This window comes from Sinocyclocheilus grahami, unplaced genomic scaffold (genome assembly GCF_001515645.1).
Source record: "Sinocyclocheilus grahami isolate Dianchi unplaced genomic scaffold, SAMN03320097.WGS_v1.1 scaffold721.1, whole genome shotgun sequence".
Taxonomy (NCBI): domain Eukaryota; kingdom Metazoa; phylum Chordata; class Actinopteri; order Cypriniformes; family Cyprinidae; genus Sinocyclocheilus; species Sinocyclocheilus grahami.
Genome location: NW_015505900.1, coordinates 462943 through 482362, shown reverse-complemented (window position 1 = coordinate 482362; position 19420 = coordinate 462943). Strand labels below are relative to the sequence as shown.

The following is a 19420-nucleotide window of genomic DNA, read 5'->3' as shown; positions in this document are numbered from 1 at the left end:
ACATTTAAACTGAGCTACTTTAATACCATCTCTGAACTTTCTACCAGGACTCTGCTGTTCTTCGGCTGGTTCTTCTCTGTATATGTTGATTGACAGATATCTCGTCCAGTCAGTGGTGAGTAATCCCAAACCAATGGCGCGGTCTCAAACTATACCTACCTCTTCCGGTTTGTCTGATTTGTCATTGTGTTTTCTGACTTGTTATAATGTTTTCTGAATTGTTGTTGTGTTTTCTGAATTGTTATTTTGTTTTTTAGACTTGCATTTGCGTTTGTATTTTGTTATTTTGTTTTCAGAATTGTGATTTGTTTTGCACTTCTCTGCCACCGTACTTAACAGTTTGAACAGTTGATCACCAAAATGACACCCTCTGGTGGCTGTACACTGCAATTGTCATGATCGTCTGCACTTTATCATAATAGACTAGACCAAGCTCATCACTTCAGTGTGCAGTGGATATTTTAAATATTAACATCAATTTGTACATGTATCTAAAAAAATATATCAAAACAAAAAGGAACTCTAACCAGTATAAGTCTAAATGCATTGTGCATCTGCTGCATCGTGTACCCATGCTGAAAAGTTTACAAATAGCCCCCTATATGCTTCAGAGCACTGGTTCACGTGGTTTATGTCTGTTACTGTCCCTCAGAGAGCTGACCGTGGGTCACCCTTCAAGTTGTCTTGTTTACATGGCATTGTTTCCTTTACTTTAGCCTTGAGGACAAAGATAACCTGTTAAATTCCTTTGAGCCCTCTATGATTGAAGAGATCAGCAAGGGTTGTGTCATGCTTTGAGACACAGTATGTAGGGCATATCTCATCTGTAGACGTCCATTACTGGAACTCGTAGTACTTAAGTTACATGACCTATTGAGGGAGAACAATGCCGTACTTGGCATATTGTTTAACCACCTTGACCTTTTAAGAGCTAAGTCTACCTCTAATTCAACAATGTTAATGCACAAATTGTCTTCAATTTATTGAAAATCGTCATTGTCAAGCTTCTGTGTGCAAGTATTTACATCCTTAAAACCTCTTTTACTGCCTAAAGATGTTCTACATCATGTGCGTCAGCGGCTCCTCTTATATATAGTATGTGCTAAGCTTTATGGAACTCTTAATATAGCACAAGTGACAAGTGTTAAAATTACTACTCTTTCTTCATCCTCTCAAGTGTTGAGTAACCCCTTCCCTTCCCCGACTCCTCTTTTATACAACACGTCTGTTGGAGCCACTGCATCACCTTGAGCAACAACAGGCACGTGTCATACTGTATCCGTCCTAGCCATTGAGTAGTTCTGTACCGGACAGTTCACTCATCTGAAACATTTTTGCTCCTGGAATTTTTTGTTTTTTATTTGTGACGATTGGAAAAGGTAAGTTAACCTTTGAGTTAATGGTTCTTTGTTTTGGGAGAATGATATGAATTATTGTGGATTTCTTAGCCAATGATGTGGATTTTATTGCAGAATGTTTTGTTTATCCATTATTGCTTGTGACTACATGAACCATACACCAAATCTTGACAAAATTAGAATTTTGTAGTAGTCAGCTAATGCCTGATCAAAAAGATTTTAGCAAGTATGATTTGACTTAGTTATGTAAAGCACACAGTTTATACCTCTTGTGATGATGCCAATTTAGTTTTTAAATAACACAATGTGGCAAAAGTTTCATGTGCACATTTGCTTTATTCTATTGATCTAGAGACTAATGGATTCAAAGAGACGCAACAGATTTTGAGAGATGGCAGAGCTTCATTCCTCATCATGTCCTTTCTGTTCAAGGGAGAAAAAAGACGTAAGATTAATTCTTGTTAAAAAAAAAAAGTAATACATTTTGCCCATGAAAATAGTTGTTTAGGATTCATTCGTTTTCTTGCCAAATATAATTGCACTAACATATTTCTCAATGGAGTTGCCATTAGCTCTGCTTATCAAGGCTTTTGTGGCAACAGAATATTGTTTTCCACAAAAATTATTGAAACATTTATGTGTAGGTTGACACAGTCAACTAGTTCCTTTAGTTTGCTTTAGAGTTTACTTTCAGTAAAAGATATATGCATCACATCTGCCAAATCATTTAACATTTGTATGCTGAAAACAAACACTTACCTTAGCGCTAGTGTCTCTGCTCTTGGCTCTCAGCTTGTTGACCTGAGATTCAGCAATATCAGCCCTCTCTTCTGCTTCATCCAGCTCATGCTGAATTTTACGGAACTTGCCCAGATTGGAATTGGCCTGCTCCTCCTGAAAACACATGGAAATATATTTTCAAGCAATTCTATGCCAAGCAATCAAGTCACAATTTTATTGTAAGTTAATCACAATCCAAATGGATTCAACCCAGAAAATAATGGCAATCATGCTTAAGCTATATGAAAGCTTACAGTGAGCAAGCAAAATGTAACTTTATCTTAGAAAGAAGCTGTTTAGGAAGTGAAGGGGAAAACACTGAGGAGCCAGACTCAGCTGGGGGACTAGGCATATTTTGAGTTTTTTTAAGTCTCCAGATTAAGATAAATATACAAATTTAGTAAATTCTTCCGACATTGCTATTTTTTATTTATTTTTGTAAACATAAGCATGATTAAAATGTCTTTAGATTTCAATAAATGCATACATTGTTACTGAAATTAACTTTAACTTACCGCCTCCTCAGCAGCTCTCTTGTAGGACTTAACCTTCAGCTGGAGTTTGTCCACCAGGTCCTGAAGACGTGCCAGATTCTTACGGTCCTCCTCAGTCTGTATATGTAGTCATAGGGCATAAATTGACTTTGTCACTAATTGTGTTGTTTCATAAAATCTTTGCATGAATAAAAACACATTTATATATCAGAGAAAGTGACCTGGTAGGTGAGCTCCTTGATGCGCCTCTCATATTTACGAACTCCTTTCACAGACTCGCTCGCCTTTCTCTGTTCTATCTCCACCTCATTTTCCAGCTCTCTCACCTAGAGAAATCCAAAATAATTTCAAACTGACCAATTCTGAAGCTCTGAGTACATATATTCATAAATAATAACAAACATACAAGATGTGTGAAAAGAAAATGCATTGTTAAGACCTGAGTTTGATAAACTAACCCTGGCTTCCAGTTTCTGGACCTGCTTCTTGCCTCCCTTCATGGCGATCTGCTCAGCTTCATCCAGACGGTGCTGCAGGTCCTTGATGGTTTGCTCCATGTTCTTCTTCATGCGCTCCAGATGAGCGCTGGTGTCCTGCTCCTTCTTCAGCTCCTCTGCCATCATGGCAGCATCAGTGATAGCCTTCTTGGCTTTTTCCTCAGCATTCCTGCACTCCTGCACTGCCTCCTCAACCTCAGTCTGAAGCTGAGAATTATCTCCCTCCAGCTTCTTCTTCTGATTCAGCAGACTGGTGTTCTAAACATAGACAATATTGACATTCACACGGTTTCTAGATGATATTGTAAGGGTTGTTACTAGTGTTTGTCTAGTACAGAGCTGTCATACCTGAGAATGCAGGAGCTGGACTCTCTCGCTGACGTCCAGCAGCTCCTGCTCAGCCAGTTTCCTTCCTCTCTCAGTCTGTTCCACCAGGGATCTCAGCTCGTCCAGTTCAGCCTGCAGCAGATAATACAATTACAACATGTCTGTTTGTTTTTCAATCACACCCTTAATGCCCACTTTTGTACTTTAGATGCATGGTGAGGCTGAATGGAAGCAGAAACGGAAGAAGTTCAGAATTCAGAATTGCGGTTTTTATTGCTTCATCAGAACCAGTACATGAATGTGGTTTCACAGCAAACAAAAGCTTTATTTTGGAGGATTACTCTTCATCCTTTCCTTTCTGTAATAAGAGAGCAAAAAGAATGTAAGTATCATGGCAAGCTATGCTGTACTATATCAGAATTTTTAATTGGACAAAAAAAATTACCTTGGATCCTGAATCACGGCTCTTGGCTCTCAGCTTGTTGACCTGAGATTCAGCAATATCAGCCCTCTCCTCTGCCTCATCCAGCTCATGCTGCATCTTACGGAACTTGGCCAGATTAGAATTAGCCTGTTCCTCCTGATTAAAACAAAAGGTTGTTGGCAAAGACAATGTACAGAACAGTGTATATATACAGTAAAGAGATGACGAAATGAACTCACCGCCTCCTCAGCAGCTCTCTTGTAGGACTTGACTTTCAGCTGGAGTTTGTCCACCAGGTCTTGAAGGCGAGCCAGATTCTTGCGGTCTTCCTCAGTCTGTTAATAGACTTTTGATTATTTTTGGTCTGGGTGGTTTGAGGATAGAGAAATCGTATTGAATATTGAAAGTGACCTGGTAGGTGAGCTCCTTGATGCGCCTCTCATATTTACGAACTCCTTTCACAGATTCGCTCGCCTTTCTCTGTTCTATCTCCACCTCATTTTCCAGCTCTCTCACCTAGAGAAATCCAAAATAATTTCAAACTGACCAATTCTGAAGCTCTGAGTACATATATTCATAAATAATAACAAACATACAAGATGTGTGAAAAGAAAATGCATTGTTAAGACCTGAGTTTGATAAACTAACCCTGGCTTCCAGTTTCTGGACCTGCTTCTTGCCTCCCTTCATGGCGATCTGCTCAGCTTCATCCAGACGGTGCTGCAGGTCCTTGATGGTTTGCTCCATGTTCTTCTTCATGCGCTCCAGATGAGCGCTGGTGTCCTGCTCCTTCTTCAGCTCCTCTGCCATCATGGCAGCATCAGTGATAGCCTTCTTGGCTTTTTCCTCAGCATTCCTGCACTCCTGCACTGCCTCCTCAACCTCAGTCTGAAGCTGAGAATTATCTCCCTCCAGCTTCTTCTTCTGATTCAGCAGACTGGTGTTCTAAACATAGACAATATTGACATTCACACGGTTTCTAGATGATATTGTAAGGGTTGTTACTAGTGTTTGTCTAGTACAGAGCTGTCATACCTGAGAATGCAGGAGCTGGACTCTCTCGCTGATGTCCAGCAGCTCCTGCTCAGCCAGTTTCCTTCCTCTCTCAGTCTGTTCCACCAGGGATCTCAGCTCGTCCAGTTCAGCCTGCAGCAGATTGTTGCGTCTCTCCACAATGGCGATGTTCTCTTTGAGATCATCATTACTGCGAAGAGTGTCATCCAGCTGAATTTGGATATCCTGTAAAGTACCATTTTTTATAAATTAAAAGACTGCAGAACTTTATAAGATTTCACTTTTGCATTACACATTTTTGGTGAAAGAAAAATCTAGCATACTTTGAGATGTCCATGAAGACCCTTGAGTTGCTTCTGGGCTTCTGAAGCCTGTCTGTTAGCCTGGCTGAGCTGAATCTCCATCTCATTGAGGTCTCCCTCCATCTTCTTCTTCAGTCTGAGAGCTTCATTCCTGCTGCGAGTCTCTGATTCCAGTGAGCTCTGCAGGGTATCAATCATTCTCTGCTGGTTCCTCTTGGTCTGCTCCATCTCTTCATCTTTCTCAGACAGCTTACGTTCAATGTCAGCTTTGATCTGGCTGAACTCCAGTTGAGCTCTAAGAATCTTTCCTTCTTCATGCTCCAGGGAGCCCTGACAGATCAGTTAACTTAGTTATTAAAAAGCATGTTCACTTCTATTAGAATACCCATTATTGTTTTCTTTTGAATTAATACACAAAAAACACTAAAAATATCAACAATTAGATATCTAGATTTACCTCAGCTTCCTCCAGAGCTGCTTGAATTTCAGATTTTTCCTGCTCCAACTGCTTACGAATTTTCTCTAGTTCATGAATGTTCTTTCCACTCTCACCAATTTGTTCAGTGAGATCAGAAATCTCCTCTGTTGTTAGGGAAGGTAATATAGGTTAATGCATAAAAAGCAAAGAGAAATATTTACATTTTGTGATATGTGAATTCTTAGCTGACTAATAAACAAAGGGCACCTTGGAGGTTCTTGTTTTCTCTCTTCATGGTCTCCAAATGATCCAGAGACTCCTCATAAGAGTTCTTCAGTTTGAATAGTTCAGTGCTCAGAGATCTGGCTTCCTTCTGGGAGCTTTCCAGCTCACTCTGAGACTCCTCATATTTCTGCTTCCATTCGGCTAGGACCTGTTTGATAGTTTCAGAGACTTTGATTAGCTACCATTGGAGATTGATGAATACTGAAAGATTATTTATCTATAAGTAAGCGTGTTTTATTCACCTTGTCAAAGTTTCTTTGCTTCTTGTCCAGAGCAGCAGCAGCAGCATTGGATCTCTCCACATCTACCATGAGATCTTCAATCTCATTCTGCAGCCTGTGCTTGGTCTTCTCCAGTGAGGAACATTTAGCATTGACTGCTTCCACAGCTTCTTCTGCATCGTGCAGACGCTGGGCAAGTTTCTTCCTTCATGAATAAACAGAAATAGTTCCAAAACAACTTAGTGAGGCCTTTGTCTTTCAATAAGATCAAGATTTTTATAGATCAATCGAACTATATGAAATACTGTATTTCTTGTTCATACTTAGCATCCTCCAGCTCCTCAGTCCTCTGGATGGCATCAGTTTCATACTTGGTTCTCCACTGAGCCACTTCAGAGTTTGCCTTGGACAGACTACGCTGCAACTCAGCTTTGGCTTCTTGTTCCTCCTCATACTGTTCCCTCAGTAGATCAGCATCATGACGAGCAGACTGAACTGCATGAGCCAGGGCATTCTTAGCCTATGAACATTGAAAATGTATAGTTAACAGTATACATAGAAATGCAATGGAAATTAAACTTGACCCTCTAACATTAGTGTTCTCTATTCGTATTCTATTCTATCTACTTGTTTTTAATTATTATTAAAAAATTTAAAAAAACTTGCAACTTGTACTGTATTAGACTATCTGGGATTTGTCACAACACTTATTTATTGTTGCTCTTTTGTTGTTTTGATTGCTTCTGTTGCCATCATTTGAAAGTCACTTTGGATAAATGATTAAATGTACATGTAATAAATTCTTTGAAAAAATAAAATACCTTGACTTCCTCCTCTAGTTGTCGTTTGAGGTCCTCAATCTGCTGGGTGTAGGACTGCTTGCCTCTTGTTAGCTGAGAGACCAAGGAATCCTTCTCTTCAAGCTGTCTAGAAAGCTCCCCTAGATAGAATTATAACCATTACATTACAGAAAGTAGTGTGTGATCTTAGAAATATGTCTAAAAAAACAACTGAAGTGATAGCCTATCAGAGTACATACCATTTTCGGTTTGCAACCTAGCTTTTTGCATGGTTAAGTCATTGATGCTGCGTTGTCCTTCTTCGTATTTTGTTCTATATTCTGACATCTGGTCCTCAAGGGTCCTGCACATTTTCTCCAAGTTTGCCTGTAAAGACATTCAATTGAACAAAATTGAAGCAGCACAGTGGATGAATAAAGCTGACAGCATAATTCTTAAGAACACAAGAAAACATGGAAAGAAATCATCACCTTGGCCTTTACAAGCTGCTCCATGTTGGAGACCACGTCATCCAGTTCCAGTCTGAGTTCACTCTTCTCTTTCTCCAGCTTCTGCTTCACTCTCTGAAGGTTGTCAATCTGCTCTCCCAGATCAGCTACACTGTCGGCATGTTTCTTCCTCAGTGTAGCTGCAATGGACTCATGTTGCAGAGTGGACTCTTCAAGGTCTCTGCGCAGTTTCTGTAACTCAGCTTCACGTTTCTTGTTCATCTCGATCTGGGCAGCGGTGGCTCCACCAGCCTCCTCCAGCCTCTCGCTGATCTCCTCCAGTTCTCTGGACAGATCAGCTCTCTGTTTCTCAACTTTGGCACGAGCAGCTCTCTCAGCCTCCAGCTCTTCCTCCAGCTCTTCAATACGAGCCTGGTATTGTAAGGAAAATCAAAGTTAGAATTCCTAACTGTCCAAATATGTAAACTATTAAGAATGATGAATTTTACCTGCAACTCCTTCAGTTTCTTCTGGAGTTGACCTGCCATTGCCAGTTCATCTTCAATCTTGCTATTGAGCTGGCTGATCTCAAAATCTTTCCTGTGTTGCAGAAAATATTTAATAAAATATGTCAATAAGGACTCCGATTGTTATCAGTATTGTGGTAAAATTATTTCACCCCCTGGAAAACACACTTTTTAATCCTCTCTTCCAGTTGTTGTTTGTCATTTTCCAGGTCCATCACGCTCTCTTGGGTCAACTTTAAGTCTCCCTCGAGCTTCCTCTTTGCCCTCTCCAGATCCATGCGGAGCTTCTTTTCCTGTTCCAGGGAACCCTCAAGCTGGAAGGACAATAACAGAGTATTTTATTTATCTTTTTTTCCCATCATGGTTCATTTACTTCAGAAGTATCAACAAACTACTCACATCATCCACTTGTTGCTCCAGCTTGGCTTTGGCTTTGGTGAGAGTGTTGACTTTGTCTTCCTCACTCTGGAGGTCATCCAGCGTTTGCTGATGGGCCTCCTGAAGAGCTTTCTTCTCCTTTGTCAGCTTAGCAATGATCTCATCCAAAGCTGCCATCTCTTCTGTCAGGTTTTTAACCTACAGAATTGTGTAATTGTATCAGGAGACTCCTAGCAAACCAATCTTACATCTCAGACATGTTCAGTGTTGAAAACTAACCTTGTTCTCAGTGGCATGTTTCTCTTTCTCCACTTTGGCCAGAGTGAGTTCAAGATCATCAATGTCCTTCTTGAGCTCAGAACATTCATCTTCCAGCTTTCGTTTCTTGGCAGTCAGCTCAGCATTCATTTCTTCTTCATCCTCCAGTCTCTCAGTCAGCTCTTTGACTTTGGCTTCAAACTGGATCTTGTTCTTGATCAGACCCTCACATCTCTCCTCAGCATCGCAAAGATTATCTTGCTCCTGTTGACAGATACAGAAAATTCTTTGCATTAATTTTAATGTCTTTGCAACATTAAAAAAAATTTAATTATACATTTGATTAATTATTCATTAATCATAAACTTACAGTTTGGACTTGAAGTTGCAGGTCGTTCTTCTCTTGGAGAAGAGAAACCATCTTTTCCTCAAGCTCCTTTCTGCGAGCTTCAGATTTGGCATAAGCCTCCTTCAACTTCAGGAATTCTTCCTTCATGTTTGCCATTTCTTTCTCTGCTTCAGCAGATCTCAGCAGCGGTTTGATCTTGAAGTAGAGCTTCATCCAGGGCCAATTCTTGACACCCATGAAGGCACGTACATTCCACTGGATCACAAGCAAGGCATCTCTGCAATATGACACAAAGTTAGTTCATATACATCATATGAAGTATACCAGTGGCATTCTTCTGGTAATTATTGCCTAAAGCTTTACCTGCGATCAACAATCTTCTGGAACTCAATTCTTGAGAGAAGACCACGAGCTCTTGCTTGAATACCAGTAATGATGAGAGCAAGACGGTCATCTCGCATCTCTTCAAGAGTACCCAGAAGACCAGCCTTGAAGAACACCTTGGGGAATAAAAAGGGTCTCTTAATTTTCAGCCTTAAATTATGAAAGTGATCATTCTATGCATGCCAATGTCACATTATTTGATTGTCCAGTGTTTTTGTAATGTTTTTTTTTCATATAATAAATAAACTAAACTAGACATTTTTTTAGGGTACCTTAGTATGTCCAAACTTGTACTGGTTGTGGTCAATGTCCAAAGAGCCCAATAACTTCTCAGCTCCTTTCCTGCTGTCAATGAACTGACCCTCTGGAATGGCAGCAGGGTTCAGGATACGATATCTGTTATTCCATAAATTAGATAATAATTGTTTTTGGCAAACCAAATAAGAAACAATTTTGAATGAGAAATATTAAATATTGCATATTTGAAAATGTGTCGACTCTGATTGCATTTTTGACCAGAAAGTCAGTAAGTTTTTGACCCAAGTGTGACTTGTATTCATAAGTGAATGTACCGTTGTTTGAAATCTCCATACAGGATCCTGTTGGGGAATCCCTTTCTGCAGATTCTGATGCCCTCCAGCACACCGTTACAGCGCAGCTGGTGCATGACCAGAGGATTCTCCATCGCCCCAGGAGTCTTAGTCTCATTGGGGATGATGCAGCGCACAAAGTGAGGGTGAGTTGACCTCAAGTTGGTCATCAGCTTGTTCAGGTTCTCCTGTGGATAGATATATTATCCATCACTCTGTCAACATATATTTTAGGTTGTCACGCTGTTTAAAAAGATTAAGAAGCCAAATCATAATATATTACAGTAATAATTTTTAGTGTGAAAAACACTCTATATGTTACCCGGTGAAGAGCAGACACTGTCTGGAAAGAAGAGCCCTTTTTCTTCTTCTCCTTTGCTTTGCCACCACCCTCCGCGGCTGTTGTAAGAAACATTTTTTTTAAATGAACCTTGCATTAAAACCTTATTTGTCACAAGGATTTCCCCCCCTTTGACAACACAACACACCTGCGTCAGCACTAGCATAATTAGCAAATAGGTTAGAAAGAAGTTTCATGGTGGATTTCTGATACAGGCCAACAACCGTCTCATTAAGAGGGTCCTTGTTCTTCACCAGCCAGTTATTGATGTTGTAGTCAACTGTGCCAGCATAGTGAACCAGGGCGAAATGGGCCTCTGGTTTACCCTTGACAATCCTGGGCTTCTGGAAGTTAGCACTTTTCCCCAAATGGTTGTCATAAAGCTTAGCTTTGAATGTTGCATCACTGGCTTTGGGGAACATGCACTCCTCTTCAAGAATGGACATGATACCCATGGGCTAGCAAACAATAGAGAAAGGAGTTTCAAATTAGCTGAGAATTGTTGATCCAATACCTGATATCGCTCAAATTTAAAAACTCACCTTTTCAATGAGATCAATACAAGCCTGCAAGTCCATGCCAAAGTCAATGAACACCCATTCAATACCCTCCTTCTTGTATTCCTCTTGCTCCAACACAAACATGTGATGGTTGAAGAACTGCTGCAACTTCTCATTAGTGAAGTTGATGCACATCTGCTCAAAGGTGTTGAACTAGAACAGATTAACAATGTTTTCAACATGGGTATAAAACATATAGCCACAGAGTGACACATTGTTATTTTTTAATGGAATGTCACAATTTATGCAAATTTATCTGTAAAGTGTATTTCTATACTATCCAATTGCCAATGTACTCCTGGAAAATGACTAAATAAACTTTAATCAAACATACACAATTTAAAAGGAACAGTTCTAGATTAATGGATCAAAAATAATCTTGGCAAGTTTTATTTAGACAAGTATGTACAGTAAAAAAAATTTCCCAATAATACACTTTCTATAAGAGGATCCCCTCCCCCCAATTCCACCTTCCATGAACAGCGGTAGCTGGTAGCAAATTGGGATTTTGCTGACATAAACTAAAGTTTATTGGCTATAAAAAAGACTCTCTGTCCCGCATCTTCCTTCAATAGAAGACAGGAAAGAAACTTATGCCAAACCAGCTCATGGGTCTGTAGCTATGCATTAGAATTCTATCATCTATAATTGTACATTTAGGTAATTTGGATATCAGTTAATTATGATAATGTACAATCTAATACATTGTTTATCATCATATAACGGTCCAGTGAAATTGGACTTTCAAGGTATACATAGCCATACACTACATCTGCAATTAAATAATGCCATCTTATGTTACATGGACAGTCCCCTTGAGCAACCCGGAAACCTTACTCGCTGGTGACAGCTGAATTGTGTCTAGATCCAGAAGAGTGACTAATAGGAAACAAAATCAAATACTTACATCAAAGATCTCAAATCCAGCAATGTCCAGCACACCAATGAAGTACTGACGAGGCTGTTTGGTGTCCAGGGATTGGTTGATTCTCACAACCATCCAGAGGAACATCTTCTCGTACACTGACTTTGACAGAGCACCAATGGCATAGTACACCTTTTTGTGGGATAAGTTAAGTAAATTAAGGGTAAGTCTCACTGCATAGACATTTGGTTGTTTTGTAAACAGTATGTTAAAGATAACACAAAGTAGTCTCCACCTGCTGGACATTCTGTCCCTTGGTGACCCACTCATTCCCTACTTTGACTCTCGGGTGGCACAGAGCCTTGATGAGATCAGCGGAGTTCAGACCCATCAGATAAGCTGATTTATCAGCATCTAACATGAATTAAAAAGAAGGTTGACTGTAATGAATCTATGTATGCATCCTGTCAGCATTTTCTCCTGATACTGACCCTCAGTCCCATCAGCCTCTGCCTGTTCCTCGCGTTGCTTCTGCTTGAACTTCATGTTGCCGTACTGCATGATGGCACCAATCAGCTTGTAGATGCCGTTCTTCTCCTCTTGGGTGAAGCCCAACACATCAAACGCTTCCTACAGCAAATTTTCCATGATTAATGCCTCATCTTAAGAAGATAATGTCAAAATGTATTAAATAGATTTCATAGCTATTTCAGATAACGCACATCTGTAGCCATCAGCTCGTCAGCATCATCAATAGAGGCCACTTGTGTTTCTCCTTGAGAGATGAAGGCGTAATCGTAAGGGTTTGCTGTGATCAGCAGCATCTCTGAGAGAAAAGACACAAGACACTTAGACATCATGTTTTAATACATTTTTGGGTTACACTTTATTTTAAGGTGTCCTTGTTCCAGTGTAATTATACATATAAGTACTGAGTATGCAAACAATAGAGACAAATAAGGTTTTAATGCAAGGTTAATTTAAAAATTTTTTTATTTCAACAGCCGCGGAGGGAGGTGGTGGCAAAGCAAAGGAGAAGAAGAAAAAGGGCTCTTCTTTCCAGACAGTGTCTGCTCTTCACCGGGTAACATATAATTATTACTGTAATATATTATGATTTGGCTGCTTAATCTTAATCTTACGGTTTGGTTTAGGGTTACTTGCATGTAATTATGCATAATTAATTGTTATTATAATAGTAAGTACGTGTAACATATGTAACAAGGACACCTTAAAATAAAGTGTTACACATTTTTGTTGTAAAATGTTGATGAACAAAATTGTAGCTGTTTGGTTTTAACATTTTTTGCCCACCTAATAGTTCTGGTTTCTTCTGAGACAGGATCTGGTAGAAGATGTGGTAATCTCTCTCAGCCTTGAGCTGGAAAGTCACACGAGACTTCTCCAGAAGATCTGGTCATAGAATTTAGAATTCACAAAATAAGCATTGTATCTAAATGGGGACATTCCATAGACTTCTATATATATATATATATATATACTGTATATCAGTTTCTGAATGAATCAGCCGTTTGAACGAATTGAATGAATGAATGACTCAAAGACTCATTGAAACATTTACCGCCACCTACTGGCAGTTTTAGTTTCTTATTTAGATTTTCATTTAATAAAAATAAATAATAATTTAATATTTCCATATTAATAATAATAATAATAAAAACATTAAAGGTTTAGTCATCATTTCCTCACCGTCAAGTAATTTCAAACCTGTATGACTTTCTTTCACGGAACATAAAATAAGTTATTTTGAAGAATGTTGGTAACCAAACTGTTTTGGTTACCATTGACTTCCATTGTATGAACAAAAAAAATAAAAAATACTGAGACATTGCTCAAATTATCTTCTTTTATATTCCACAGAATAAAGTCAACATTCTATGTTTAATCCAATAAAATATTTATTTCTAAAGTGGCTTTTTGCTATGTCTGTTTGATGTTTTTCTCATTTAATGACTTTAAATTTAATCCAATTCAGGGCTTGCAAAATCGCTATCCCAACGTCCCGGGGCTATTGTATTTTCCAGTCGGGCTGCCAAAATATATCACCGCCCTGCCCGACGGGCTATCTTGAAATTAAATTCCTAACTTGATTTACGTTGTTCACTCGCTTGTAGGGGTGAAACGGATCGTAGTTGATCGTTTACTTGTTTCTAAGTCTTGCCGATTTAAACATTCGCATTCGGAGCGGTTTCTGAGAGCCGCATTCCGCGAATCCTTGCATCTGAATGAACACATACACACAAAATTATCTCAAAATAATTGTCTCTGCAAGTATTCTCGTAAACACAGTTGGTTATGTCTTAAGTGAACGTAAACAGTGAAGAAAAAAATCTCCTGTGCATCATTATATTGGATACGTGCATTCGGTCTTAAAGGGGCAGCAGCCTATAAATACCTGCTGTTCCTTTAGTGCCACCTGCTGTCAGAGAGTGACATTTGCATCTCATTCACAAAGCTAAAATCGGACCATTCTGTTTTTGCTTTAAATTTTGAAATGATACAATCCAAATAACATGTATTTAGCATCTTTTTTGGATAGTAATTCAAATGCAGTGGTTATACTCTGATTTTAAATAGAGCACAGGCAAAGCCTTTGTTTATATGAAGAGATTTATTTTAGTTGTGTATATTTTTTTTATTTGATTTGTGATTTGTTTTAAAATTTTGAGTTAGTTTTATTATTTAACATTTCAATTATCTCATCCACAAAGCTAAAATCGGACCATTCTGTTTTTGCTTTAAATTTTGAAATGATACAATCCAAATAACATGTATTTAGCATCTTTTTTGGATAGTAATTCAAATGCAGTGGTTATACTCTGATTTTAAATGGAGCACAGGCAAAGCCTTTGTTTATATGAAGAGATTTATTTTAGTTGTGTATATTTTTTTTATTTGATTTGTGATTTGTTTTAAAATTTTGAGTTAGTTTTATTATTTAACATTTCAATTTCACAAAGAAATATGCAGCATTTTATCTGAGAAATAATAAAAAGACACATTTTCATTTATAAATTGTCTTAAATCTCATTTTGTAAAAAAATAAATATAAAAATTAATTGTAAGAAAATTGTATCATGTAATCGCAAGGTTAGTGAATCATTACATCCCTATATGCAACTAGTTTTTGCTGATCATGCTGATTTGTCCACAGTAAAGCTCAGCCGATGTCTTTTTTTTATTCGGGCTAGTTAAATTCATTTCGGGCTACCAAAATCTGAAGAATGCCTGCCCGAAGGGCTATCAGGGATTTTGAAATTTTGCGAGCCCTGCAATTAATTAATCGCTACATTGTGTAATTAATTAGATTAAAAATATTAATTGCTTGACAGCACTAATAAATAAATTATTAATATTAATCGTCTTTCAACTAACTCTAACAGAAAACTTTCTTCATTTGTAGAATAAAAAAACAACTTTATATATTATTTTTTACATGTAAAGACATTCCTAGATGCCCTATATAGCTCACTTCTGGGTGCAAATTTGTCCCTAAAATATGCTTTGTATGGATACACACACATATTACAGAGTAGGAGTCATAAAAGACAAACCAGTAAATAATCAAAGATCTTTCTTACAGGTCTCAATATCAGCAGATGCTAGCTTGCCACTAGCAGCAAAGTGGATCCGGATAAACTTGCCCTGTTCGAAAGGGATATTGTCTTTAAATACAGTGGAAAAAGGAAAATGATTTGTAACTTAAAGTGGTGTCCACTCACAAAGCGAGATGAGTTGTCATTTCTGATGGTCTTGGCATTACCAAAGGCCTCAAGAGCAGGATTACACTGGATGATTTGATCCTCCAGAGTACCCTAAAAAACACAACATTTGAAATGTGTGCACAGTGAATGACAATCAAACAAAATCGCAGTACAATAATTTTATTTTTAATTCAGATCTCCCCGATTTACCTTTTTTTCACTGGTCTCCTTCTTTGAAGGACTAGCAGCAATGCTGGCAAAGTACTGAATGACTCTCTTGGTGTTCACAGTCTTTCCAGCACCAGATTCTCCACTGTCAACACAAACCAGTCTTAGACAGGATAGACATACTTTGTCTTGTCAGGCTTATTGAGATTTTGCATCTATATAAAAAGCAAATAGTCTTACGTGATAAGAATTGACTGGTTTTCCCTGTCTGCAAAATAGAATAATGTTTTGTTATTAAATGGATCGCTTGAATATCGGTTTCTTATTCCAGCAAGTTTCTATAGAGTATTGAAGTATACTGTATGTGTGCACAACTGGGGCAAATTCCAGTCGCAAGTGAGCTTTGATGTGGGGACTTTGGAGGGCACTTGTGTGTCATAATGAAGCCATTTGGAATGCATTTGGCAAAGGGAACAATGAAAGACAACGTAATTTCCTCATCTTCACCTGGAATGTTACCATGACAATGCTAGGCAGCAACAACAGGAATATCTTGTTGCTGTTATTTGCTGCAAATAAATATACATTTTATAATGCAGGTATAGTTACATTTACCTAATGTATGTACTATTAAACATTTCTTATTATGAAACTTATTTAAACTTCCTATGAAATGCATGACAAAAATGTGTTTCATATATATATATATATATATATATATATATATATATATATATATCTATTTATATATATATATATATACTGTATATTTAATGTCATATGTTCATGAGATTGCATGCATATTAGCAATATATTTCAAAAGCTGAATAATCAGACAATTTTTGGAAATTGAGATTTTTGGCACACAAGGATAATTATGCTTCATACTCTGTATGACAAACTAAGAGCAACAGAAACTATTTATATCAGTGACGGCAATGCAAAATGAACAAAGCAATACTTGAATGTTAGTTTGAACATTTTAATAGCATAAACAAATTTGAGGTAAAATATCTGTTTTTAATTATATATATATATATATATATATATAACTATTCTGTTTATATAGTTTATATGGCTCTCCTGCCATATCTAGCTTTAAAATGAATCACGAGGACACGCCACCCTGGGTCACATGACTATAAACAATAAAATTACTTCCTTTAAGTTACCATCACATGTACCCTTCACTAACAGACTTGTGGAAGGGCCCTTCGTGAAGGGATTCAGGTGTACACATTAGTTTGGAATGCCCCTACAAATGGCCCCTACTTCCCAAAGTGTCCTCCAAGGGTGCAAAAAGGCCATTAGGAATTTGTCCTTATTGTAAACTATGTTGGATATATCAAGTAGACGCACCTGACAGCATGTACTGGTAGGCATTGTCAGAGATGGAGAAGATGTGAGGAGGAGCTTCAGTCCTCTTCTTTCCTCTGTAGGCAACGACGACTTCCTGGTTGTACACTGGCAGCCCCTTGTAGGGGTTGACAGTGACACAGAAGAGCCCAGAGTAGGTCTGTAAGAGATTCACAGCAGCTTCAGATCTGCTCACACGTGATAAAGTGAAGCTGTGAGTGTTTAAAGACTCACGTAGATCATCCAGGCTGCGTAACGCTCTTTGAGGTTAAACAGCACAGCGGGCTCGTGCAGGAAGGTGAACATCGCCATGTCCTCAATTTTATCAAACTTTGGCGGGTTCTGAGGATGAACATCATCTTCTTTCACAGTTACTGTCTGTGAGAACATCAGGTTTTTGACAGTCAACCCAGTGTCACAGTATCAGTACATTATTTTTATTTTATTTTTTGCACACCATCAGGATTGCTTTCATTTATGTTTTATTTAGCATATAGTTTTATCCATAGCAACTTACAAATGAGAATAATAGTTACATCATTAGAATTCATTAGATTGTGGGGCAATTTTAATAAAAAAAACTAACTCAAGACAAAGATGATTTTAGAAAATGTATGCATGCATGTATGTATTACTACTATTATTATTATTATTTTCTCAACTGTAATTATCCAAATACTTATTCTGAACTGTCAACCTACTAGCACCGCAGTTCACTCAGACTTGCCTAGAAGAAATTGTATAATAATGGCTTTCTTTCTGTGTGAGTGTGTGTGTGCGTGTATATACTGTGTATGTATATATATATACAGTGGGTACGGAAAGTATTCAGACCCCCTTAAATTTTTCACTCTTTGTTATATTGCAGCCATTTGCTAAAATCATTCATGAACGACTCTAACACATGACTGACTTGCATTTAACGCTGTGGCCCTGTAGCGGCGGTAATAGTCATTTTGGTTGTCTACCGTATGTCTATATATATATATATATATATATATATATACAGTCAAACCAAAAATTATTCAGACACCCCCTTACATATATAATTGTTGATATTTTTTTACTAGTGAGTGCAGGACACTATAGTTCATTTATGTAAGTGAGGACAGCAAAATAAAGTAAACTGACATTTTATACCCAAAAATTCCTCATACAGTGGACTACCAGTAAAATTGCTAAAACTTTTGGACCAAAAATTATTCAGACACTTTGACCTGACCATGTTTTGCTGAAGTGTTATCTGACATTATCAAGATCAATTTGTTCTGAGAGTTTAACTTTATTTTATTACCATTTTCTAAACCATAGAGAATAAACTGATGATGTATGAAATGTTGAAGGTGTCTGAATAAATTTTGGTTTGACTGTATATATATATATATATAATAAAAAAGTTACAGCATTAATTAAAATACATCTAATTATTCACAATGCCACTGCTAAAGCTTATTAAAACTTACCACTCCCTTTGAATTCTCACAGGTGACTTTATCACCATCTCGTCTAATAATAGATGCTTTAAGATACTCCTCTGCAGCATCAGGAACAAAACATTCTTTCTTCATGTCAAAGGGGCGAGTTTGGGCCTCCAGACGCTCTATGTCCGACTTCCTGAGAAATGGAACAGCAGGTCCAAACTCTGCCATCTGGGCATCCCCCATCTTTCACCGATCTGTTGGATTCCAAGTAAACTCTATTTGGCATAATTGTAATTAATGAAGTGACATGACCAGTATGCATTCAGTTTTCAAATTATGTAAATTATTTCAAATTATGAAGTAAATGCACATTACCTTAAGTATGACTAAAATCCACTTACTTTCGCAGTACTCTTCTTCAGAGACAGATGGTTCAAAGCTCTAGCTCCACACAAAAGAAAGAAAATGTCACCAGTGTCTCATTTCTACTACTGACCACCAAATAATCAAACCCAAATCACTTCAGATAAGAAACAATAGTACCAGGCAATGCGATTCCTCCTTTCTGTCGTAAAGTCTATGATACTATGTCCATTGACTACAACTTTGAAGTTAGTTTCTAATAGGAGTCACAGCTCGCCTCAACTTACCGCACAGAAGGAAAGATAACGGTGACACAATTGAAAAACATGTCATGCCTCCTTTTATAATGCAATTGTTCCTCTAAATATGGTTGTTGGCATCATGCAAAGTGTCCGGCTTGCTCAGTTTGGTTAGGAAGGATGGGTTGGGTATGCTGGGGAAAAGTGTGGGGTGGGGGGGGGGATTTAATGTGGTATTATATGTCACTCATGTCAGGTTAATAATGCTTGAGTTTCAAAAATGGTTTTAAGAAACATTCATACATATTGTCATATAAACCAGAGATAATTTTACTCACCCACTGAATGTCTGTTGACCAGAAACACAGAATTTTTTAAGATTAAGAAAATTTAAACTCAAAATGTATCTAAAATAGTTATAGGGAAATCCAATAGGTATCTGTCTCCAAATGGCATATTTTATTTTATTTTGTCTTCTTTAGAAAGATTAGATAAGCCACTTTTATGAATTCTATAGACCCTGCCTGTTCCTTTGGTTTCCACTAGAGG

The 19420-nt window shown here is 37.8% G+C and overlaps 1 protein-coding gene across 2 annotated transcripts; it reads right to left on the bottom strand.

Moving 5' to 3' along the window:
• Nucleotides 1-1657: 1657 nt before the first annotated feature.
• On the bottom strand, nt 1658-18955 carry LOC107560365 (myosin-7-like). 2 transcript variants are annotated; one of them, XM_016244517.1, is made up of 39 exons: nt 18813-18955; nt 18671-18710; nt 18312-18523; nt 17083-17226; nt 16852-17008; nt 15733-15760; nt 15535-15637; nt 15343-15435; nt 15202-15265; nt 12914-13012; nt 12322-12425; nt 12091-12229; nt 11895-12013; nt 11642-11791; nt 10717-10887; nt 10323-10632; nt 10157-10233; nt 9817-10022; nt 9517-9640; nt 9224-9360; nt 8882-9137; nt 8533-8775; nt 8275-8451; nt 8044-8189; nt 7858-7948; nt 7391-7780; nt 7160-7286; nt 6942-7060; nt 6444-6640; nt 6142-6325; nt 5882-6047; nt 5654-5778; nt 5218-5526; nt 4916-5119; nt 4529-4825; nt 4292-4396; nt 4120-4215; nt 2118-2252; nt 1658-1781 (listed from the first exon to the last, which is right to left on the bottom strand). In XM_016244517.1, the coding sequence occupies exons 3-39, from the start codon at nt 18510-18512 to the stop codon at nt 1761-1763; spliced, it is 5814 nt and encodes a 1937-aa protein (XP_016100003.1). In that variant the 5' UTR covers nt 18513-18523; nt 18671-18710; nt 18813-18955; the 3' UTR covers nt 1658-1760. The 2 variants fall into 2 exon arrangements, with proteins under 2 accessions (XP_016100003.1, XP_016100002.1); XM_016244516.1 differs by lacking the exons at nt 1658-1781; nt 2118-2252 and adding exons at nt 3725-3814; nt 3902-4036.
• Nucleotides 18956-19420: the final 465 nt, after the last annotated feature.

Bases quoted from the DNA above. Each gene is read 5' to 3' on its own strand.
- LOC107560365 (XM_016244517.1), bottom strand. From the start codon at position 18,512: ATGGGGGATGCCCAGATGGCAGAGTTTGGACCTGCTGTTCCATTTCTC. The intron at 15,761-16,851 runs GTGCGTCTACTT...TCTATTTTGCAG, and splicing joins CTACCAGTACATGCTGTCAG to ACAGGGAAAACCAGTCAATT. The intron at 5,120-5,217 runs GTATGCTAGATT...GGTACTTTACAG, and splicing joins GTCTTCATGGACATCTCAAA to GATATCCAAATTCAGCTGGA.